The 25,861-nt window shown below is 38.6% G+C and overlaps 1 protein-coding gene across 1 annotated transcript in view; it reads right to left on the bottom strand.

The window, feature by feature from the left end:
• CTNNBL1 (catenin beta like 1) overlaps nucleotides 1-25,861 on the bottom strand; it is a 139,085-nt gene that overhangs the window by 57,022 nt on the left and 56,202 nt on the right. The window contains exons 6-10 of the mRNA XM_006921801.2: nucleotides 22,601-22,694; nucleotides 19,840-19,931; nucleotides 14,071-14,143; nucleotides 13,776-13,834; nucleotides 12,131-12,279 (exon numbers count right to left, since the gene is read on the bottom strand). Coding sequence (XP_006921863.1) covers nucleotides 12,131-12,279; nucleotides 13,776-13,834; nucleotides 14,071-14,143; nucleotides 19,840-19,931; nucleotides 22,601-22,694 — 467 coding nt within the window. The remainder of the gene's footprint in view (nucleotides 1-12,130; nucleotides 12,280-13,775; nucleotides 13,835-14,070; nucleotides 14,144-19,839; nucleotides 19,932-22,600; nucleotides 22,695-25,861) is intronic.

The raw sequence follows: 25,861 nt of genomic DNA, 5'->3' as shown, positions 1-25,861 counted from the left end.
GAAAGGTTTTTTATGCATAAAGATGAAATTCTAAGAGGAAACTAGACAAAAAAATACTTGTTTTCACTGCAACTGGACTTAAGCAACCTATTTTATAAACTTGAATTTATAAAGGTTATGACTAGAGCAGATAATCATGTGAGCAGAAATTTGGGAAACTGAGATATAATATCCTCATTTAGTCACTCAGAAAAAGGCCTCTTGAAATGAATGACAGCCATGTTAACAGGATGCCCTCAGTGACCATTCAGCATACATTTAAACCATTTCACAAATAACATGGAATTGTTTAAAATAGGGGTCCCTAACCAGTACTGGCCCATGGCCTGTTAAAAACCACGCCGCACAGCCGGAGGTGAGTGGCAGACTAGCGAGTGAGGCTTCATCTGTATTTGCAGCCGCTCCCCAGCACTAGCATCACCGCCTCAGCTCCGCCTCAGATCATCAGGCATTAGATTCTCATAGGAGCACCGGTCCCTGGCATCAAAAAGGTTAGGGACTGCTGGTTTAAAATACTGAAGGTAAAAGACTCTGGTTTAGCCAAGTCTCTTTTTTTCCCACCTAAGCAAATTTAATAAAAGATTTTAAAAGTAAAACCCTTCTTCAGGTAGGCAGTGGAAGACATATTTAAAGCTGGGTAGTAATTGCATATTGATCACCACTTAGGCGAGCTGCATGGAGGTGAACTTTGGAATATTCATTGGGCTTAAGTTCAGACTTTTAGCAATCAATAGCTGTTTGGCCTGACTTTCTTGGGTTGACTTTATTTGAAATATTTATTCTACTGGAGGACAAGCAGTTTATCTAAGTCTTGTCTGGATCCATCAAGTTGTTGAACATGCCAGGACCAATGTGAATGCCAGCCTCCATAAAAGTGGGTAGCTGTGGAAATGACTGAGAGTCATCTACTGCTCCTTATTCTGCCAAAGTGAACCATCTGATGAGGAGGAAGAATGGGGAGAGAGAAGTTCTGTTCTTGCTGTCATCTGCTTCTTCCTTTTTTATTATACGAAAACACTTTTGCAGTGAATATGCATTCTGAGTATAATTTTTTTTAAATTTGTTCTTTCATCAAATATTTATGAGGTACCTAACAGGTGCCAGGTATTAAGCTGAGGATGTAAAAACAGGCACAGCTCATGCTTCTGGGGAGCTCAGTTCATAGGGGAGATAGATATGCAGATGGATGTACTGAGAACAGCCAAGTGCTACAGTGGAGGTGTATACAAAGTAGAATGTGAATACAGGAAGGAGGGCTGACTGCATCTGAGTTAGGGGTGCTTTACAAGGAGATGATGATGCTTGAACCAAGCTTCACTGGATGTCTTTCTCAGAAAGGCAAAAAGAGAGAGGGGATTTCATGCACAGGAAACAACAGCACACGCAAAGACACGAGTAAGCATGGTACATTCAGGGAAGTGGTACACGGTACTCCCAAAACAGAAAGAGCGAGAGGGGCAGCAAAAAAGCACAAAGCCTGCTGATTTTGTGTATTAGAAAGATTACACTTGGGCAGTATCAGAGGCAGAGAGATTGGTAAAAAATAAGGAAGGAAGGAAGGGAGGGAGGGAGGGAGGGAGTTTTTTGGAGGGAGGGAGGGAGGAAGGAAGGAAGGAAGGAAGGAAGGAAGGAAGGAAGGAAGGAAGGAAGGAAGGAAGGAAGGAAGGAAGGAAGAAAAGAAAGCAAAGTAATAGTAGACCAGAAATAAGAAGGGTTGGGTTCAGATCAAACTCGAGTTGCCTGTAAGACATTGCAGTGATGTCCAACTTAGACTTACGGATTTGCAGTCCAGGAATGAGATGAAAAATAGAGGAAAATTTGAAAGAATCATTAAATCTATGGGTAGTAAATTAATCAGTGGTATGAATAAGACTGCCCTGAGAGGGTACAGAATATGTAGAAAAGAGGGATGGAACCCTAGAGAAATCTTATTTGAAGGACAAGTAAAAGGGTAAAGTCCACTCCCTCTCTGGCCTAAAGACTAAAGGATTAAAAAATAATAATAAGTAAAGGCATCCCTTAAAAGACACTATGAACCATAAGCTAATCCTGGTAAGAAACTTGGATAAGGTCATTTTTGTTTGCTTTACAAGGTACATGATAAAGTTTACTTCTTTTTAGCTCCTAAAATATAAGATCACTTTCTAGGATTTCTATGAATTAGACAGTGAGATCAATATGACTAAGTTCATAGCTGCTGTCAAATTATAGTGCCAAAGAACACTGGTGCTCCGAGAGATGCTAAGAAACATTTCACCACTAAAATAGAATATTGGTGGTCTTCTATGTTGCTAGACATAATTTTTCAATTTTCAATTTCTATTCTCATTCATTTTTCATTAACTACTGGCACCAATCACTGCTTGACTGCCTATACCAGGAAACAAATACATAAAATAGAGGTTAAAACTTTTGTTTCTAGCACTAAGGTGTGCTAGATATGCAGAGAAACTACTTACAGCGTGGCTAACAGTAAAGTAAGATAAACAACAACCAGCGACCAATAAACCAGAACTCTAGAGAGTATGGACTGGCAAATTTTACGTAAAGGGCCAGACAGAAAATATTTTAGGTTTCATGGGCCACATATGGTCTTAGTGGCCTCATTCCTTTGTGTGTGCAAGTTTTTACATATATATAGCACTTTTAATATACAAAAAACATTCTTAGCTTGCTGGCCATGGAAAAACAGGCCTTAACCAGATTTGGCACATAGACTTTAGTTGCCAACTCCTAATAAAGAGGATCAACAAAGTCCAAATCTGGTACTTTAAAAAGACCAATAAAACTGAAAAATCTCTAGCAAGAGTGATCAATAAAAAAAAGAAAAGGCATGTATAAACAATAATGGGAATGAACAGAAGGGACAAAACTACAGATACAGAAGGCATTAAAAACAGAACATGAAAAACAATTTTATGCCAACACTTGCAAAAACAGGCGAGATGGACGAATTCCTAGGAAAATATAAATTTCCCCAACTGGCTCAAGAAAAATAAAAATATAAAAAAATCCAATTGGGTCTATAGCCATTCAAAAACTGAATCAGTTCTTAAAAATCTTCTCTCAAATAAAATTCAAGGTCCAGAAGGCATAACTATCAAGTTCTAACAAACATTCAAGAAGGAAATAATTCTAATTTTAGTTAAACTTCTACAGAAAAAAAAGGAACATTATTCAACTCATTTAATAAAGCTAAAACAAACAAAAAACAACCGCTGATATGAAAACCTTTCCAAGAGAGTACAATAACAAGCCAATCTCATTCAAAAGTATAAATATAAAATTCCTAAGTAAAATGCAGACTCCTAGAAAACATAAAAAAAGATGGCCTTATCCGAGGAATGCAAGGTTAGTTTAACATCAGAAAATTCATTTAATACCATTTCACTATATTAACATTAAAAAAATCATCTTGATAAATGCAGAAAAAGCATTTGATACCACTGATTGATCAATAACGTGAATCTGTGACATCAGAAAAAGAAAAAATTTCCTTCATATGATAAATGCTATCTCTAAAAAACTCAAAGCAAACATAATACTCATTGGTAAAACATATTCCTTTTAATACCAGGAGAAGACAAATTTATCCTTTATCACTACTCCTATTTAATACTGTACTAGGTAGGTCACAGCTAGTAAGATTTAAACACACACACAAAATTAACAAATTATTAAAATAAAATGTGATAGAAAATAATCTTGTTCCCAACTATGTACTGCTACTCTCCAAAGAGGCATATACCCAGTGGTTTGTTACTAAAAGATTAACTAGTTCTCCTGGAAAAAAGTGCTGATTTACTGTGTTTGACAATTCACATGGTGTAACTAGTCCCACCACAGCTGATTTACCAATGTGATGTCACTAACCGCAGTGCTAGAAAAAGATGTATACAATCGGCTCTTGTGAGCCTATATGACCCAGCTCAAATACATCACTGCTTATACATCCCTCCTCCCACCATAGGTATCAGGCTTGACCATGTGACTTTTTATGGCCAATAAAATGTGAGCCTAAGTAGTATATGTGTCTTCAGAGGAGAAGTTTTAAGATTTATTGCATCATTCAATCATTTCTCTCTGCCATGAGAGTCATATTCCATTAAACACTGCTCCTTTGTTGAATTTCAAAATAAAGATGTAGAACAGAGTTTCAGATGGCCAGTGATAGATGTAGCAGGAGTGAAAAACAAACATTTGTCATTGAAAGTCCTTGAGATCCAGTCCAGGGGTTGTTTTAACAACAAAACCTGACTGATACATTATATAGGGAAGTTGCTTAATAAAAGATCAATACACAAAAGTTAACTGCATTATATTTATCAGCAGTAAATAGTAAGAAAACATAGTTTAGAAAGTATTTTAAAAAGTATATAACATACTGCTGGACTTCTACTTTGGGCCCACAGGGAGTTACAGGGACTAGATTTATATCCTCTCCCTTGCCTCAAACAAATAAAAGGACAAAATATACAAAACAATGGTTTTCAGACACCTGACATTGGGTAGCATAAGACAGTGATCCTAGATAGTGACACATGCAATGAGTCCAACTGACTGCTTGGAGAGTTTCTAGGCCTCAGAGCAGGGAGGAGACATACTGGAGAGTCTGGGGAGACCAATGTGGCTGGAGTTCACCGGGCAGAGTTCCAGTCCCAAGCTGCGCAGAGATCTGCAGAGGGTCCCCTTCAAGTCTTCAGGTAAGTACTGGTTAGAACATGTGAGGAAACTAAACTAACCAAGGCTACAGAAAAGAACCATCTGAAAGAATTGGGAAAAAATCCCTGGAGCTCACTGAGGGCCAGAACAGTTTCTGTTCCCACCAGCTGCAGTGGAAAAACCTTGTGAATTCACAGTTTATCAGACAGAGTACTCAGAAGGGCATTGCTTCAGTAATGATGCAAAATTAGCCAGAGACTCGAGGCTAGTCTGGTCCCACTAAACAGAGCTTAAAAGTAAGCCTCAAAAGGAACAAAACTATTTCAAAGTAATTTAACTATATCCTAGAACAAAGTTTAAGAATATTTATAAGGATAAAAAAAAAAAAAAAAAAAATCCAGCATCCAACAAGGTAAAATTCACAGTATCTGAATTTTAGTAAAAAATTAATAGGCATTCAAAGAGAAAGGAAAACATTAACCATAAGAGGAGAAAAATCATCAGTAAAAATAACATTGATGACAGAATTAGAAGACAAGAACATTAAAAGTTATTATAACTGTATTTGATATGTTTAAGAAAGTAAAGCTTCAGCATGTTAACTAGAAACAAGGAAGGCATTAAAAAAAAAGAACCAAACTGAGTATCTAGAGAAGAAAAATACAATGTCTGACTGGATGAGAGTAATTGCAGATTACAGACTGCATAAGAATAATAAGTTTGAATATATAACAATAGAAAGTATCTAAAACACAGAAAGAAAAAAAACGAAAAAAATAGATCGCCAGTGAGCTGTGGTTAAATATATTCAAATAGCCTACTGTACATGTAACTGGAGTTTCTAAAAGGTGGATAGGCACAAAAACTTTATTGAAAATACAATAACTGAAAATTTTCCACATTTGATGAAAACTATAAACCCAAAGATCCAAGAAGCTCAATGAGCCCCAAACACAAGAGACATGAAGAAAACTACAGTAAGGCATATTATAAAACTATTCAAAATCAATGATAAAGAGAAAATTCCAAAAACATCCAGGAAAAAAAGGGACACATTATAGACAGAACATATATAAGAATAACAGCAGACTTCTCATTGCAAACGAAGCAATCCAGAAGACAGTGGAGCAACACTCTTATTTAAAGTACTGAAAGGGAGGGAGGAAACAAACAAACAAACAAACTCTACTGACCTGGAATGCTGTATCTGGTGAAAATATCATTCAAAGGTGAAGGCAAATACATTTTCAGACATACACAAGCTGACAGAAGCCATCACCAATAGGCCATCACTACGAGAGATGCTCAAGGAAATCATCTGGGAAGAGGGAAACTGATACCATAGGAAAATCTGGATCTACACAAAGGCATGAAGAGCATTGGCAATGGCAAATCTGGGCAAATATAAAAGGCTTCTTTCCTATTTTAAAAAATCTCTTTAAAAAATAATGACCCCTTAAACAAAAAGAACAATATATAATGGGATTTATAACATATGTAGAAATAAAATGTATGACAACCACAGAACAAAGACCAAGAGGAAGAAATGAAAGTTTACTATTATAAGGTTTTTACACTACAGGTATATTATAACACCTGAAAATAGACTGGTTTGAGTTAAAGATGTATACCATAAACCTGAAAACAACCACTAAAAAAATGGAGAGGAAGTGCTAATAAGCCCCCTAAAAATAAACATGGCATAATAAAAAATACTGCAAACTCATCAGATTGTACACTCTAAATATTTGCAATTTAATGATAATGGTATGATGAATAGCTATGACGTCTGCTGGAAGGGCTCAAACAGGTCCTACACCATATCCTGCCAGGTGATATCTTGCTTCGGTTTAATCTGCCTTCTCAGCCACAGCACTTTCATAAATGTACGAAGAGGTAATGCCAGCCTGGAGGGCTGCTGGAAGGATTATTTTGTGTTTTTGAAGCATTTATCTGGTTCCTAGAGAACAGGTGCAAACTACTATTAGCCATCTAAGACAGAATGGTAATATTCAGTGAACAGGCAAAGGGAACGCTTGTTAGACAAACAACAAGCAAGATCTGTGTGTGCAGCTTGAAACACAAACTGCATATAGCCCCATTAGAAAGCACAGCTGACTTCTAAAAGATTTGTATTATTATTTTGCTTTTGTAGTAGAATCCTGAGACTGAAGGTCAGAAGAATGGCCCTAGCTCTTAAAAAAACAATAACAATAACAACAACTACTCTGGAAAGCAGCAGTCCCCAACCTTTTCGGCACCAGGGACCAGTGCTCCTATGAGAATTTAATGCCTGATGATCTGAGGTGGAGCTGAGGCGGTGATGCTAGCGCTGGGGAGCGGCTACAAGTACTGATGAAGCTTCCTTCATTAGTCTGCCATTCAACCGCTGCTGTGCAGCCTGGTTCCTAACAGGCCAAGCAAGGGCCGTACTGCAGCCTGAGGTTGGGGACCCTTGCTGTAAAGGACCATGAGAATAAAAATGCAACAGACTTTGACCTTCACATGTTCATTATGAACAAAACCAATACAGAAAAAGGTAAAACACAAGGAAATAAAATTTCAAGGTTAAAAAAAAATTCCCCAGTCTGGCCTACCTACCTATATGGTTTGGTACAAGCTCACAGCCCAGAATGGGCCTGCAAAGTCTTTCTTTACAGATGGTATACCATCACTATTTTATTTGTTTCTTTTGTCAGAGACACTCTTTTTTAAAGAAAATTTTACTGTAAAACCTCAGGGTGGGGGGGAAATTGGTGGTTCCTGAAATGGATATGTCTATGTACCCTCCTTTTTCCATTCTTTTTTTTTTTGGCCTATATAGTTAATAACCAAGATGAGTTCACCGTATTTCTGCTATACAACCCCAAGCTGCATTTGCACACATCCCTTGGGATCACAGTGGTTTCTTCTCTTTCTAACTGGAACAGGGTTTTACAACAGAAGCAATAAGCTTCATGTCAACATTTTCAAGGAAACTGACAATGTAATTCTTCTGTCTCCCACTGGCTTTGTTGTTTCTTAAAAAACAGTGAACCATTTTGATACAAGGACATACAGTTAAAAAGTGCTTTGTGGTGGCAAGAAGCAAATGATTTGGAGCACAAGCTATAATTAAACCTGATATATTGGAATCTTCTATTTGTAGCAACCATCTTACCAAAGAGAGACATCTGGAACATGAAAATGGCAAACCAGTCTCAATCCAGGGGACTCAGCCCTCATTTCCTGCAAAATTCGAAAACGGCCATTTCCCTAGAAGTAGAAGTTAATTTCTGTGAATTGGACCCTCTGTTAAGCTGCACAACAAATTGTGACTTTCTTAAATTTTATTTTTCTTTCACCTATCCCTGACTACAAAAATACCACGTGGTTCACGTTCCTATCTTAAGTCTGCTGCTAGGCAAAGACCATCCGAATATCCTCTTGACTCCCAAACCAAGAGAATGAGGCCCAGCTGCCTGACGTGCGAGAAGCAGTGTTTTCTCCACCAGAAACTCCGATTCTCTCCTCCTTTCGGTATACAGGTCTACACTGCCCCAGAGGGTCTTCGCTTTCCACTCTCATTTTATATTTTCTCTTCATCAAAACACTATGGCCGAATGAGAAATTCCTTTTGGAGGGGCTTCTATATTCTAGGATTGGATACCTGCTGCTTTTTTCATAGCATGAGTTCTATTTTTAAATATCACCTCAACAATCTTTTCCTCTTTTCCAAAACGTCTTCATCTGTCCTTTGGCAGAGGGAGAAGAAAACAATAGCTTTTTTTCTCCCTTATTGATTCTGCCAAGCACTGTGAAATCCAGACACTCTTAACACAGGAATGAAAAAAGTCACCTGACAACTAAAGTAACACCTGGGCGGGAGGATAAACCTCCAGGAAAGGCCTGTGAGGTAATGGCAGAGAGATACTACACTTCCAAAAAGGCCCTGGAAATGAAAGCTGGAGATTTCAAATCTGCATGAAGGACTTTTTTGAAAACTGAGTTTAAAGGTTATAAGAAATGAACACCTAGGAGGATGATGGAAGAAGATGGTTGAGAGCTTCGAGCATCCCTAACAGAGGTAAACTGAAGTGTAGACATTTGTGTTGGCTTCTGCTTCGAAGCCCAGTGGTTGCCAGAGGTCAGGGGTGGACTGGTGGGAACTAACTGCAAAAGAGATCCAGGGAATTTGGGCGGGGTGGTGATAAAAGCAATCTATATACGCACTGTTCAATACAGTGGCCACTACCACATGTGGCTACTGAGCATCTGAAATGTGGCTAATACAATTGAGGAGCTAAAATTTAAATTTAATTTAAATAAATTTGTTTAAACTTAAAAATTGATGCTCTTTTCAGTTATTGGGCAACATTTAAGTAAGTTCAGAAAAATCTGGGTATGAAAATCTACTTTTTTAACTGTAAATTGTATGAAACCTACATATAAATCAAGTTCTTTACTAAAAATTTAGCTTTTGAACTGAGATGTAAATGTAAAATACACACTGGATTTCAAACGGTATAAAACAAAATGGCTCAATAATAGTATTTTTTACTGATTACATGTTAAAATGATGACTTGTTAATGTAATAGGTTAAATAAAATACATTATTAAAATTAATTTCTTTTAACCTTTTTACTATGGCTACTACAAAGTATAAAACTACACATCTCACTCACATTTCTATTGGACAATACTATTCTGTATCTTCATTGTAGTGAAAGGAAAGGTGTATACATCTGTCAAAATTAAAACTGTACACTTCAAATGGGTGCATTTTATTGTATGTAAATTATGTCTCGGTAAAGGTGAAGCATTAAATCAGGTACATGCATATGTGTGTGTGTATGTGTGTGATAATGTGTGCACATAAATGATCTCGTTGATGACCTTTCCCCAACAATAATCAGAAATGTTAAAAAAATTTCACAGAGCAGAGACATGCAAAATTAACACTTAATAGTTCCTCTTAATAGTGAACAAATTAAATTATATTAGTTATTTAATGTCGGCCTCCCTTCACTAGCTATTGAGTTTCTTGAGGGTGGGAATCCTGCCTTGTTCATCAGCCACTCAGTACCTTATTAGACTAACTGTCCCAGTATCCAGAGCTAGTAAGTGAAAGAGCCATGTTCCAAATGCACATTTACCTCAACTCCAAAACTCATCTTCCCCGCTATACCGTACTGCCACCTCTCTAGGTGGGCATGTCATAACTGTTTGACGTATGCCACAATCAAAGTAAAGATTAGTATTCAGGGGCAATGGAATCACAGAAATTTTCCTGAACTTCTAGCATTACAGCCTCCTAGTCCTGAAGGGGCCTCTCTAGACTCTGGCAGCTCTTGCTAGAAGATCAGAAAGGGCAAATCTAGCAAGATATAAAAAATTCCCTCCGAATTAAACTTCCTATTTGGGAGTCTGAAGAAGAAAAATAACACAGAACAATGAGTATGGCAAAGAGAAAAAAGGAAATGCTGAATCTGCTAATATAGCTAATTACTGCAGAAGAATTAATCTAACAGTAACTTTAGCCCTCAAAAATGAAAAGTTAGGAGATCCTAGAGGGGTATAGTTTCTAAGTCTTTTGGAGCTCCTTTTAATTAGGCTCCCAGAATCTCAGCATTCATGTTTGAATAATCCATATTTCTGGTTATTTATTCAGCCCCCCATTGCTGCACATTACCAAGCCATATGCTACAGGAATATATCACTTCATATTTGCACTCAACCATCCAAAGACACTGGCAGTTCAGACCTTTAAGAAGCTAAGGGAAAAGTCCCTGCAGAGTATAGTTTTTAAGGTTAGAAGGCCCAGGAAGCCAAATGCATCTTCTTTACTTGCTTTTTGCTTGAGAGAAGATAGGTCATTACAACAAAAGGACAGGCAATTAGAAGGGTAAAGGAGATAAACAAACAAAAGACTCAAGACAGGAAAGCTCGCAAAAATCAGCTGAACACTAAGGTCTCTGAATAATTTCAATGCCCCTCTCTGCACTTTAAAAATTTTAAAGCAATTCAAAGATTTTCAATCAATCCAAGGTCTTAGATGTACTGGAAAAAGAGGTCTATACCATGCCACCCTCCCCAACACTACACAAGCCTTTCAAGAGAATGTATTTTAGAAACACGTATCTTGATAATCTTAAATACAAAAAACAGTTTAAAGCACAAAAATGATCATTATAGAATTGGTGATAATAGCAAAACATTGGCAATAACCTCCATATCAACAACGGAAGAATACTAAGTAAGCTATATTGCCTTAGAGTCCATTATGCAGTTACTGAAAACTCTGAAGAAGATTATGTCACAGCATGGGAAACAGCATGTTAAGTTTAAAAAGAAACAGTGGAGAAGATTACATATGTGGCAGGCCTAAAAAGCTGTTAAAAATAAGAAAACAAGTACAGAAGAAAAGACTAAGAATAGATACCCAAAGTTGGGTTGAGTTTAGGTGACAGAGATGTTTATTTCCTTGGGGGCAAGAATCCTATCTTACTCATTTCTGTATGAGCCCAGCACTTAACATAGTGTCCTACCAGTGTTTTAATAGTAGTTTTGCATATCTATATTCTAAATTTTATTTAATAGATACATATTGAATTTATTTTAAAAACTGTCAAATCGTTTAAGAGTTTTCAGCATATGTGAATAGAAGTTTCAAGACAACAGACTCTGGTTCAATTTCATAAAGAATAATTCAGTAATGATTAGGGCCTTCCAACCATGCAAATATGCTCTAGTATCTCTCAACTTAAAAAACTGTCCCTTGACCTTACACCACATTCCCATTACACCTCCCACCTCCCATTTCTCTACTCCCCTTCCTAGCAAGATTTCTCAAAAGAGATATTGACAAGCTACCTCCTATTCACTTCCAAATTTAGGATTCTGTAAAACATACTAACATAATATCCACTTTAACTACTTTAAGAAATTAGAACACAAATAATAAGATATATAAGTACTATGAAGAAAAGTTACAGAACTGTCTTGTACATTTTCATATTTCCTATGCTAGCCACATAGCATATGCACAATTCATTACTGAAAATAATGTATAATGAAAAATATGTGTAAATGAAAAATATGAATAATATTCTGCTGTCAACAGCAGAAATACAGATAAACATATGGCATAGATAGGTCTATGTGGGAAATAAAGAAAATTGGGCTAAGTTTAGAAATTAACATAGGATATGTTTAGAAGTTAATAACTAGATTTCCCTAAACGAACACACTAAGAGAAGGAGCAAAAAGACATTTCTGCAGTGGTCCTATTACCAACTGACACAACAGAGCACAAACAGACCAAAAAAAAAAATACGTTTTATTCATCTACTCTCACTTTAGAAAACATCACATATACCCTGGAAGACTCTAGAGGTTTACATATACAGGAAACTCAAGGGAGTAAGAGACGATAACTACATGTTCTTGAATCTGGGATAACAGAGAGGAGTTGGGCAAAAAACATACCTGAGCATGAGATTCATCAGCTGAAGACCCTCGCCCTTCAGGAAGCGCTCACGATTGGAACTGAGCATTAAGCAGGAACAGAGTGAATCAAAAAGATTCTCCATCATCTCTTGCTCCTCAGCCGTGCTAGGATTGTGTCTTTTAAATACCTGTCGAGCAAAGACATCAGAAAGCACAGAGCCATGAGAGAATGTCTTTTCATTGGCCAGCACTCAACAATTTCCAAAGCCTGCCTGTCATCATGATAGCCCTACAATTGAGGAAACAAGCTTACCAAACAAAATTCTCATCAGTTTTCATTTTAGAGAAACTGGGCTTTCTGATTCACAGATATTAAATAAATGGTTGTCAGTTCTGCAAAACACCAAAATACTCAACTGACCACTGGGTCCGTGAGTGAGACATAGTACCCTCCTTTTTCCATTCTAAAAAAAAAAAAAACAAAAAACAACAAAAAAAAACACACCAAAATTTTTTTACTGTATAGTATAACACAGATATAGAAAACTCCATGAAAGACATTTATAGCTAAATGAATAAAGTGAACACGCCTGAAACCACCATCCAAGTCAAGAAACAATTTGCCAGTTACCCCCAAAGCCCTCCATTTGCCCAACCAATCACCACCCATTTCTTCCTCTTCTAAAAAAAAAGCAAACCCACGATCCAGAAGGGCAAATCTTGGCTCAACATAAGGAAGAGTTTCCTATCTAACAGGGCTACCGAATTGCCTTACATGGCAGCTGTGGCTCTAAATCATGAGAACAGCTTAAAACAGAAGTCTTGTCTTTGCCAGAGATATATGTGGCATATTAAGAGGAAAGCCTTTTAGCAGTATATGCATACCCATACAGTCTACTACAAAATGATCAATAATCTTGCAGGAACAGGACTAAGCACCTTCCCAGAACTGAAAACAGATTCATATTCCAAAACTCTATTTTTGGGGGTGGAGGCCAAGCCACTCAGACAGCTGGCACCAAGACAGAAGCTGTATGCAAACTGACATCTCAGACACTCCCAACACTCTCAAGATTTTATCCAAATGATCTATTTCCAGTCTTGTTTTTGGAATAGCACAGATGAGATTGGTTAGAAAAAAATCTGAACAGTATTTTCAGAATGCCAGCAGAACATTGCAACTGGATTTATATTTCTTACGATTAACAAATGGCAATTTCCAATTTCTCATTCCAGCCTCCAGTACCACACTCTTCCCTATCCTCCTCTGTGACCTCTATATCCCACTGCACTGGAACTTCTTGGATTCTAAATGAATAAGACACCATTTTAGTGGCAGATTAAAAGAAAAGGAAGTGAAAAATCTTGGAAGTGGGACACTTATAAATAATTGATATTCTTGGCCCCAAAACATACACTTAAGCAGGAAGCACACCTCTTTTGGGTTAACAAATATCAGAAGACAAAGAAAGTCCAGTCCTTATCAGATACACAGGAGTATTTGGTCATAAAGAGCAAATAAGAAAAAGAGGCGAACTACATCTAATATAACCTCAAAACTGTCAACACACTCCAAACGCCCTGCATCACGTGGCTTGTTCCCTCCCACAAGTTCCAGCTCCACCTCCCATTTAAAGCAGGCCATGTTTCTTCATGGTAGACAGGAAGCATAAGAATTACTCACGGATAACTGCTGAAGAAGCACATCGATTCCATCCAGCTCCCCAAGCAATTCCCTGTTTTCTAAAACGGGAAAAAATAGAGGAAGAAAAAAAATGAAGCTAACTGTCAGATTTTACAGCCGTCTAACACTGATACATCAGCAAACAAAATCAATACAGCTTGACAGAGTACAAAAGCTGCACAGAGAGCGAGAGGGAGAGCAAGGGGATGCCAAAGGCAAGAGAGCTCGCTGTCATGATCTGAAACAAGCCTGGCTCCTATCCTAACAGAATGTCAATACTGAGAGGGGGCCTCACCATCATTGTCCTGGAGCAATATGGCCAGCACTTCACTACAATACAGTTTGTTGGCATCGAAAGGCATCTTTGCCTGTGGGGAAATAGGAGAAATGAGAAAAAATGTTAAGGGGCCTTGCTTCTCTCTCCAGGATGAATTTTTCAAAGTACTAGGATCTGAGTTAGAGAGAAGTAGAAGTTAGAAAGAAAAAAAGGCAGATTAAGGGTTTAAAAAAAAAAAAAAATGTCTGTCTCTGTTCTCAAGAGACAAGACTCGGGTACTACATAGTAAAACCATAAATAGCAGATGCACACAACAGCTCTCATAGTCCCACGTATGAATGTCACCTTCTCTGTGAAGCCCTCCCAGACTCCCCATTTTGAGTCCAAAGACTACTGTCTAGCACACAGTACATACTCAAATGTGAACTAGATGAATGACTGAAGGTTTTGAACTTTCAAGACTAAAATCATCACGAAGCTTTGTTCACAAGTTATAATCATAAAATCAAGCTGTAAATTAGCTGATACATCAGAGCAGTTGAAAAGAATTAAGTTCTTATTTAGATTAGTTGAATGTATTTATGACAAAGTAGTTCCTTTCAGATTTTTTTAATGCTTAAAATTTAATTTGAAATCATAAACCTATCTGCTTGTGTGCCATAATCTGCCTACTATTTAAAAAGGAAACCACATTAAATATGCAGAAATGTGTTAATATTTTAACACCCAAATTACTACCCACAATTCTTTCCCTGCTGCATGCTCTGCGAGGTGGGAGTTTCAGAGGGGACGTACCTACTGCAGAGACTATCTTTCATGGCTGTCCACGTTATCGTTTCAGTAGCAAGACTCACCATTAACGATGCCACTTGAATAAAGGTGCAGAAGGGAGCAAGCTTTATCAATGTGTTTTAACTTACCGTATTCTCGATCCTTAAAATGCAGGTACAAAGACAACTGTCAATCAGCAGCAGACTTACTGCCTACCCAGGTTTTTGAAATGACAAATAATATCTATACCTAGAAAGGCCAGGGGAAGTGTTTATCTTGGAGCTACACCTCCATCATCTTAGCACCATTCACAGTTCTGTTTGGACACTGATTTTGTACGTAAGAAGGAAGAGTGGCCACTAATGAAGCAACACTCAGCATCTTTTCAGTTTTCTGTGCACGTCCTCCTCGTCAAGCCTAAATGCACCCCACAGGGTTTCAGAAGGCTGACCAGGTATGACCCATCTTAGATTAAAAGATCTGTAAATGCAAGGTCTTACGTGTGCTGACTGTAAGGTGTATTCTCTGGGCAAGCTTAAGGCCTCGTTTCAAGAAATTCAGTATGATAGCCAAGCTTTAAATGCAATCTGTGGCATATTTTACTTTAAGAAAAAATTTTATAAAAATCAAAACACAAAAGTGAAAACCCAAGGGGTGAGCATCTCCACCACAATCAAACATTTGCTAATAAAATTACTTACTCAAATTATTTAAGTTACAAGCATTGCTATTTTAAATGTTTTAAGCCACATCGACATATATCTTTAACTGAAAGAAACCAAAGACATCGGGCCACTAGAGCAATAGCCTTTTTTCTGTGGTTCCAATGCCTCTTGTCCTTTATTTGATTTTGTAAACTTGTCTCCAAGGTAGGGGATAGATCTTCTCTTTTTTCCAACAAATATTTATTGGGCAGCTGCTATAAGCAAGACAAAGAATTGAACATGACAGCAAACAAAGGTGAATTTGACATGAACACTGCCCATTGTTATAACATTAAAAAATATTACGCCGAATGAAAATTAATGTTAACAACTAATACAGTTGCATTAAAAAAAAAAAAGGACATGGATCTGGGATCGGACACACCTAGGTTTGACTCATAAGCATGCATTACTTGTGTGGCACGGTCTGTAGTTCCCAAACTGTGTGCCAAAGTATCTGAGGTATCACAATGAATTCACAGGGGGCACCACAGGCTATTTTCAATTTCGAAGGAAAGCACAGTGACATCTGACATCTGCTGAACACTGCATTAACTACTAGCTCCAGGTACATTTCTTTTTGTGACATCCTACCTTTATGAAGCTGGTTTTTTGGTGGTTGCTGTGATAAAAGAACTGTGTGAAAATCAATGTGGCATAAGAATGAGGCTGGTGGTGTTCAACCTGAGTCCAAGATTGTGTAGAACTCAAAAAGCACACACATCCATTAGTAAGTAACTGTAGTCTTTCAGAATGAATAAAAATCCATTTTCTTTTAATTCATGTGCATTATTTTACAAATGACTACTAACTTGTTAGGACAGAAATAGGTTTTAAACTGTTTGGACCTAACTACTTAAACATGGGACTGTTATGTCCTTTTTGGCACGGGGAGGCTGTAAAAACAAAATTCCTGAGACACTAATGGCACCGTGGACTGAGATTGGGCACCTATGACCCCAGCAACACTTCTTAGTCTCAAGTTTCCTTAGCTGTGGAATGGTGAAAATAAAATAACATCTTCTTTGGAGTTACTATGAGAATTAAATAATATGGAAGCACCTAATACATAGTAGGCCAAATCACTCTGCCTCTCTAACTCAATTTCTCTTCAGTGAAAATAAATAATTTCCTCATGAGGTGGTTACATTAAATAAACCAGTATATAGATAACAGGCACCCAATAGCTGACTCCCCTCTATTGAGAATTCCTGATTCTCCCAGAAAATCTCCAGCTTTTGCTGTGTGACACCTCAAGGAGTTTCCAATTTGCCCAAAATAAATTTTTAAAAATCAAAACGATAAGTTCGTTACTTTTTCTTAAAATATAGGTCCTTTGATTGATAAATTGGCATGAGACCCTAATCAGAAAGTCGAAATGATTAGGCCTCATAATTTCTCAACGCTGAGGGCTGCAATGCTTGAGCCTCAAAGAGGTGACAGCTGGGAAGTAGCCTGGCAAGAGGGGGAGGCTCTGGAGATAACCCAGGCCCGGCTGTCACCGGCTCTCCCGCATGCTTCCCCTGGGGTTTGGGGAAGGCAGTTCCCCTATCTGGAATTCTTTGCTCATCTAATAGACTGGGGTGAGCAGCGCCCACTTGGAAGGCTGTTTGTGAAGATCAAAAATAACATACGTAAGGTATCCAAAATAACACTTCGCACACAATAAACAGCCGATACCTGACACTCACATTAGATGGGGAAAACTTAGTAGTGGTGATGATGATGATGACAACCAAATATTTCAATCTAGTGGAAAAGAAATAAAAGAAACTGTGGGAAACTATGGGTGAAGTAGGAAGGAAGGAGACTAATCTTCCATGTCTAGCCAAAAACAAAAATCACCAAGGAAGTTGTTTTATTTCTGTTTAAATCTCAGCCAGAGATGACAGCCTCCAAGCTTGCAAAATAGCAAAATGCCAAATTACAAGGGCATTTAGTCAAAATTAAGAGAAAGGAGAATTCATTTAGCAGGTATGGTCTCTTAGATTTGGCAAAGTTAACCATGGGATCTGGAACTTCTGGGGCACCCTTCCATGCAGGAGCCTGGTGATGCTAAACTTTCAGCTGTCAGAGTAATTACAGAGTCAAGCATAGGTTTGTCTTCAGCATGTACTAGCCTTGAATAAAATTAAACTTCACCTTTTTTGGGAGCTGCTGCTTTTTTGGAAAGTATAAGATAATCATGCTACCACCCACAGCCAGAAGCTGCAGGTTACTGTTGCAGCTCACCTCTGGTTCCTGGAACACATGGGGCAGGTTCAGACACATCTACAGCCCTGTACAACTGTCAAAGCAGATCGTGCCCTGCAAAATCCCAACTCCTGGTTAGAAGAGGCAAGGGACTTAGCATCAACTGGCTGTACACGTAGTATAATGCAGCCAATTCTCAATTCACTAGCTCATGTGCCGACTGTGCAACTGTTTTTGAAGCACTGATTTAATTGGGAAACAAAAGGGAATTTTTATTTTGTTTCCTCAGAAAAGAAAAAAAATAAAAGTTTTGGTTTCAGTGTTATTTCAATAGTGTAAAATATCCTAACAAGTTTACATTTTCTCATTAAAAAAAATAAACTCTGCCGCAGTGCCTTTCACACCACTGTTATTTGCTTACCTGCTAAACCATTTAATGCAATCGTCTGCAATAGTTTTCATCCTCATTAGCACAAATTAGTGAAGTTTCATTTAGTGGCTGAAGAAATCCATGAGTATCGCTATACACTGCTAGGCTACCAGCACAGAAAGGAGACTCACGAATGTGTTCCTCACTTAAGAATTACTCAAGGACCACTGAATAAACATGTGATGATCAGTTAAACAGCAAGACTTTATCGAGCAATGTAAACATAAATAACCTAGGGCGGGCATCAGAATCACCTGGAGGCTTTGTTAAAACACAGATTGCTGGCTCCACCCCAAGCTGGACAGATTCAGTGGGTCCACTGTGTGGGTTCTAACTAGCTGCCTGGTGATTCTGATGCACCTGGTTAGGAACCACACCTTGAGAACAATCAGGAGGAGATGCAAATATGATGGATATGCTGTCCTTGCTCTTAAAGAGTTTAAGCATATTTGGAGAGACGATATTTGGATATTTAGAGCACACGATATTTGGATATTTGGATATTTAGAGCACACATAATAAAATGAAAAGTCAGCTAGGTGATGAAGAAAAGATGTTCCATGAGGGTAAGTGTCACAATATTATGGGTATATGTTAAAACCCAGATCTGCTAATTCCCACAAGAGAACTAGTAAGAAAAAAGTAAAATGGCTGCTATTTAGAAAAGAAATAAGGCAGTACAGGCCCTGGGCAAAGCAGTGCTCTAGAAAGGGTGCATGAGGAAAGTCGGGAGGCCTAGGTCTTGATCCAGCTCTATCTCTAACTAGTTTTATGAATTTGGGCAAGGCACTTAATCTCTACAGGTCTTGATTTAACATTTTCTATCTACAACAGAACTTACAAATTTCCTTTCAATCCTAAAAATGATGGAGGCCACATGGAAGACTAGGGATATATGCTGGTTAATAAGGAGCGTGTATAATCTAGAAATACACGAGAAAGATAGGAGTCATTTCTGGTGGAGGAAGGAGCATGAACAAAGACAGATACAGGGGTCACAATAATTTTGACCTTTGCAGAGCAGGGAGTATGTAAAAGATACGTCTGAAAAGTAATAAGGCCAATGTTTCAAACCGAGAAATGGAAGCGTCAGATCAGGATCCTGGGGCTTTAAAAAGTACTATGTATTTCTAGGGGTCACAATAATTTTGACCTTTGCAGAGCAGGGGGTATGTAAAAGAGATGTCTGAAAAGTAATAAGACCAATGTTTCAAACTGAGAAATGGAAGCGTCAGATCAGGCCAGGATAAGGGGCTTTAAAAAGTACTATGTATTTCTATTTATGAAACACACACACACACAACTTTCTCTCTCTCTCTCTCTCTCTCCTACATACGCACAGAAAATTTCTGGAAGAACAGACAAAATATTGTTCCCAGTGGCTGCCTCTGGGAGGTGGAACTAGAAGAAATCAGCAGAGGGGAACTTTTATTTTCAGTTTTATAGCTTCTGTATCACATGAATTTGTTTGTATTTACATATTTGTATTATTTTCAGAGCTATTAAAAGCTATTAAAACATCTTCTTTTAAAACAAACGAAAGAGGAGAAACAAAGCAAGAGGCAAGCGTTTCCAAAAGATTTGCAAACTAGATCATACAGTGTGGGTATAAAAATCTATGCCAAGACTCAGCATGAGCCGTGTCCAGAGAAAAAGGGGTTTGAACTGCATCCCCAAAGGCAAACTCACCTTCAGCCTCTTCAACAACCACTGCAGAAGACCCTGCTGGGCAGCCTCTGTACACATCTCGGGCCGGAACTCAGCCATGTTTTCCACAATAGCTGAAGGGAGATAGACAACAGTCATTTGGGAAGGCAACTCTGTTCCATCTGCAACGAGCCTGCTTCCCATGACAGGCATTTTATTCCTCTTCCCACTTTCCTGTACTGTTCCCAGCCAGCTGCTGTGTTGTCATTTTTAGATTAACCAGGGAGACGCTATGGGGTTTTTTTTTTCCCTTCAAGTAAAACTCATAACTGAAAATGATGGAATTCACGAAAGAAATAAGCGATAGACTTTCTGAGCTAGTAGGGAACAACACTAGAGCAGAACACACAGAAGGGTGGATACCTACCTAAGAAGACCCTCTTAGTCCTCATTATACTAGAGTCCCAGAGACCTATGACTAAAGAGACAGGGGGCTAGACAGAAGCCTTAGGAAAAAAACGGGGAACGGTGAATTCCGGGTCTCTTCCTTTCCTGATTCACCCATTTTCAATTCTTTTTGTCTGGCTTACAAGGGGAGTAAGCATGATCTTCTTAACTGAACAAAATAATATGCATAGAGGGGAAAGGTCAGGCTGGCAGAGGTAACTGTCATTTACTCAGAATTAAACATAATTGGTCCTGCTATTTCCTATAACAGCCAAACTGCTACTTAATAGAGAAATGAAAATTTAGGAGGCAAAAAAAAAAAAAAAGTTATTGCATGACATAATACTACAAAGGGGGAAATTTTTAAAGGAAATCACCTATCGTCCCATTCTAGTACATCCAATGCTTTCCTTTCCTTCGGGGCCCCTTCCGCTCCACATCCCAGGATATGTTATTACAAAGCAGACAAGAGTTCAGTGTCTCTAAGCACAGTGCCCAGGACACATCGAGTCTGAGTTTTGAGAGAGGAAGGGATGAAGAAATCACTCCACCTTCTATCGTCTTCCTCACTCCTTTGCCCAGGCCAGTCTCACCAATGGCAAGTTAAAGAATGACAGGGCAGCCCCCTCAGGGAGTAGAATAAAAGTCTTGGGAGCAGAGTAGCAATGAGACCCCTGAGAAATGAAGATCATTATAACACCTTAAATTACTTTCTCACATTTTCTAAGAAAATCAACTTATTCATTTTAATCAAGTCATTCTTATTCTTCTACTTACACTTTAGATGGCTTCCTATTGTCCACTAGAATAAAAAGCAAACATCTTACCATGGTTTACAAGGTCTTGCATAATCTGGACAAACTAATTCTCTGGTCCCACCTTCCACCACTCCTACCTCCCACCTACAGTACATTTCAATTATTTCCCCAAAGCCCAGGCCCATTCATTTGTGGCTTTGCAAATGCTACTCCCCTGCCCGAGGTCTTTCTTACATTTCTGTCAAAATGCACCTGTCTTCATATTCGGCCCCTTGCCTACTGGCTCCTACCCGGCCATTTGGAGGCTCTTCCTCTGCACTTCTGTAGTGCTGCCTGCTGACTCCTATTATGCCATTTGTCCTCCTGTGTTCTCTCTCCTTCCCATTCTAGACTTTCCCATCAGTCGGCCTCAAAAGGAGAACCACTCCTGATTCATCCTTCATCCACCCCAGTGCCTAGCGCAGTACCTGACAAACAACAGGCTCTTAACAAGGGAGAAAGGGATGACTATAGGTGGCCAAGCTGAAACCAGACAGATCTCTACAGATTGCCAGGCTGGTGCATTTCCCATTACCTCAGGCCCTTTTAATTAACAGTCAGTTCAGACTTTTGATAAGCTTTCCATTCAGCAAAATTCAGCGTTAGGCTAACAGATGGTAATGCCGAATTCTGGCTCTAGACTAAAGCCAACCCCCAAATTAGAGATTATTGTGTTCTCTCCTCTTACTCCCTAGGTGCTATGTCTTCCTCCTTCTTTATGATAATCCTCATGGAAAAGAGTCTAAAGCTGTAAGAGAAATCTGTGGCAGACACAAAAGGGCTGATAGAAAATCTAATCTCATCAAAATTTCTGCTTCTGCTGGGCCTCGTTCATTTCTCAAGCCTTGTTTATAGATGTGTCACCTATGATTTTATACAATGGCAACCGGTGATAAAGAGGACTACCCGAAAGCACGATTTTAAATAGGCTGTTGGTTCGGCAACTTTGCAGCAGGAGAGACTGGGGAGATTCTAAGAGGAGGTGTAGAAGCAGACACACTGCAGAGGAATTCACTCAAATGAACATATGATGAAGGGGCAGCAAAGTTAACAGCAATATTTCAACTCGCAGTTCACATGGCAAACTACATATAAAAAGAGAAAGAAACACTATCTCTTTTACAAATAAAAGGTCCTATAAACATACACTGTTGTTGAAAAGTTTGTAGTCCCACTGAAGAGAATTGGGAAGAAAAACCAATATGAGGAGATTAAAAAATTGTAAAATATACAAAGTTCCCAAAGCAAAAAAAAAAATAATAATAACAACAACTTTATTCAGACTTCATCCTAACTTTTGTTGGAGGCAAGGGCCTGTGAAAAGGAGCCGACAGTCTTTGTCCAGGAAGGTAAATTTCTGCTTTTATTACCTGTCAGACAAACCAAAGCTGCAGTTATATGAAATTTACTCAGGGTCTTCATTTCCGAAAAGGCGGTTTGGGAGCAGAAGGAAAGAAAACACTACTGCCATTGGCTCTATTACGAAGGAGGAAGGGAAATGAACGCCAAGCCCCAAAACAAACACAAACTCAGGGGACGGCGGTCACCCTCTCCCTCACCCAGAGTGTTGTGGACGCCGTCCGCCTCTTCTTTCACAGACTCATCCAGGCGTTCCAGATTCTGCACAAGCAGCGCGACCACTTGCCCGTCCACCTTCAGCCACAGGAAAGCAAAAAAAAAAGAGGGATACATGTCACAAAACAGTCTCCCCAATGTTCCATTCCCACACTCAGTTCTCTACTGAATGAACAAAGTAGATAATCAGCCGCCTATGATTTACAGGGTGCTCTCCCATCCCATTATCTGTTTTGAGCTCTGAAGTGACTCTGAGGCAAGGACAGGACAGGCATCGTTATCCTCAACTTAAGGCTGAAGCTTAAAGAGGCAAAATAAAATTCAAGGTTTCAAAGTGAGTGAATGACAGTACTAGTACACTTGAACCTAGGCCTCCTGAAGTCAAGTCCGGCGTTCTTTCTACTTTTCCTTAGTATTTAAACGCCTTACATAAATGCCATCTTAAGTCAGGTCAACAGTTCATTCAAGTCAAAAGCATGCTTCCAGAACACAGCCCCAAGAGCTGTTTAGTTGGTAAGTTTACTAGCCATACTTTACGCTGGCTTCAAAATTTAGGGTTAAACTCAAAATATTCCTAACTTTCCATGCTTTTATGAAACTATTACTTCTAATGAATTTCTAAACCTTTCTAGAAAAGAATATTAACATAATAAAATGCCTTATATTTATATTACATTTAATGCATAAAGAGCAATTATATTTTTCATTTAATTTGATTCACACGACACTTCATAGTAAACTTTCAGTAGCCACATCATACAGCTTATATTCAGTAGATTAATGACTTAGCCAAGACCACACAGCTACTGAGCAGTGGCAGCAAAAGCAAAAGCCAAGCTTCCTTCTTAGGTGAAATGATGCTTATGCTACTTCACACTACCTTCTGGCACAACGTGTGTGGAAGGGAGACTGACCTTGGGTAGCCTTGAGGCACATCGAGGCAACTAAGGAAACATCTAATAATTAAGAAGTCGTTATCTATCTGGTAATAGATTTCTAAGCAGTAGCCAATAAGTAAATCTGTATCGGAAGATCTGCCTTGTATCTATGGTGCATCCTCTCTCTCACTGCCTTAGTGCTCTCACTTAGGAAATGGAAATAAGTTCTAGAGATTAAATGAAAATATGTGGCATGCCTGCTTTACCCTCAGTCTGGTTTAAAAATTAAGGAGACAGCTAGAATCTAGCCCTTTACCCCTTTTGATACCTGATTATTCACTGCTCATATTGCCCAGAGGCTAAGAAAAACCCAAGTTTTTTTTAAGACAGGCCCCGCACCCTCATTCATCTTGATATACTCTTCAAAGTCTAGAGCACTGCTATAGACAGCAGATGCTCAGAAAATTTTGCTAAATTTAAATAAATTGATGAAACATTCTGTGTACTATAAATGGATCTTTATATATATTGCTCCATTTACTCTCATGTAATCCTCATGGAAAAGAGGTGTGAAAAGAGGTCCACGAAGGTTAATTAGCCTGGCCAAAGTCACAAAGCTTGTGGCAGAAGTGACCAACTCTGAGACTATTTTTGCCCATCATATCCTATCACTTTGGTGAGGGAGAAAAAAAAAGAAAGGAGAGAGAAGGAAATGATCTCATTCAGTTTGACACTTCCTGAGCACTTGTGTATAAGGCACTCCACAGGAACAATCCAAACTGAATCTGAGGATGGAACAATGGCAAGAGGGATGGTCTTGAAATAAGGCCTCTTTACTCATTCTTGGTGAGACTTAACAGAAGCATCTGGATGGAGGAAAGCTAAAATTACTGACTAATTTGCAATACCTGAATCACAAATGAAGATTTTTCTAGGCTGTCCTTTATACCTTGGTATGAGGAACAATGAAATACACTAACTGCATATTTTGGGGAGATACTGATGCCAAAATTGAGAGCACTCATAAATACAAAGAACTGTTTTCCTCTTTGCGTATACGAAGGAGATATACAATCTTGCTCTCAAATCTCAGAACTAGCAAAAGCTTCACCAAAGAAATTCACTGCAATGTTTTCCTTAATTAATTGGACAATTTGGGTATGTGAGAGAAAACAGAAAAAACATCTGGGGGAAAATATGAACCATGTTACAGTTTGTTTTTCCCTAAATCATCCCAACTGACTTATAAGCTCCCTGAATCCTAAAGCAGCAGACATTGCAACTCCACTGGGTACCACACTGCTTCACCAATTTCAACTGCTTATTGCTGCTTTTTCTGCATTATTTTCTCCCCCTTTCCTTGATTCTTAGTTATGTTTCCCACCTCTGCTGTCTGGAAAGTGGTGGGGACAGGGACAGTAAGCAATACATTCAAATCCCAGGACTGAATGATTATGGAAATGGGTGTCTGGCCAGAGGAAAATCTTTTTTCTTGCTACACAAACCTAACTTCTGACAGATAGCCTTTTTAAGCTTGCAAAGTGTGAAACTTTATGTTTAGCTGGGTTAAATGCAATTATATTTGATTGCAGGAGGGTTAAAGAATCGAAATACATTTAGCTCAGAAAACCCTTGGAAAAATATTTATACTATGCATAGCTCTGGATATCACCTAATAAGAAGCATAAATTAGCATTCTGTCTTACTCCCTCTAACCCCTTGGGTCTACCACCTTCATGCCTATTTTTTGGACCTGTGACTAAGTCTGAAACTAAAAACAAATCCTGCTTAGGGATTAAAGCTCCCACCAGAATAACCCTAGCCTTGAAATCACGACTATTTAAGCCTGATCTTTTCTGATAAGTCATTGGTTATTCCAGCAGGTCCTACCGAGACAAAATTCAAGGGCATGATGAGACATCCTTTTCTACGTCACGAGAAAGAATGGATACAAGAGAAGAGAAGAAGAGGAAATAAAGAAGGGACAGATGAGAGGGTTTGAAGGATTCTTTCTCTGTCTTGTACAATCTTCCAACGTTTCTCAAGAGTTCAAGTGAAGTTTTTCTACCTCCTAGGAGTTCTGTAAATTTCTTACTTAAAAAACAGTAACAAACCTCCCACGCACTCACTGAATTTTGATCAAACAATAAGTTCTGAGGATACATATGGTAATATGGTTATAATGCAAAATTTATGCCTGTTGCAATCTATCTAGTAATATTTTAGCTCCTACTCTTGCCCCTCCAATCCGAGAATGGTCTCCTTAAAACGTCAGGCCTATGTTACTACTCCCTGGCTTATGATCCTTCAATTACTCCCTTTCACACTGACAATTCCACCCAGACTGACCATCAAGGCCTTACGAAG

This window comes from Pteropus alecto, unplaced genomic scaffold, assembly GCF_000325575.1.
Source record: "Pteropus alecto unplaced genomic scaffold, ASM32557v1 scaffold45, whole genome shotgun sequence".
In the NCBI taxonomy this organism is placed as follows: domain Eukaryota; kingdom Metazoa; phylum Chordata; class Mammalia; order Chiroptera; family Pteropodidae; genus Pteropus; species Pteropus alecto.
This window is presented reverse-complemented; position numbering and strand designations above follow the sequence as displayed.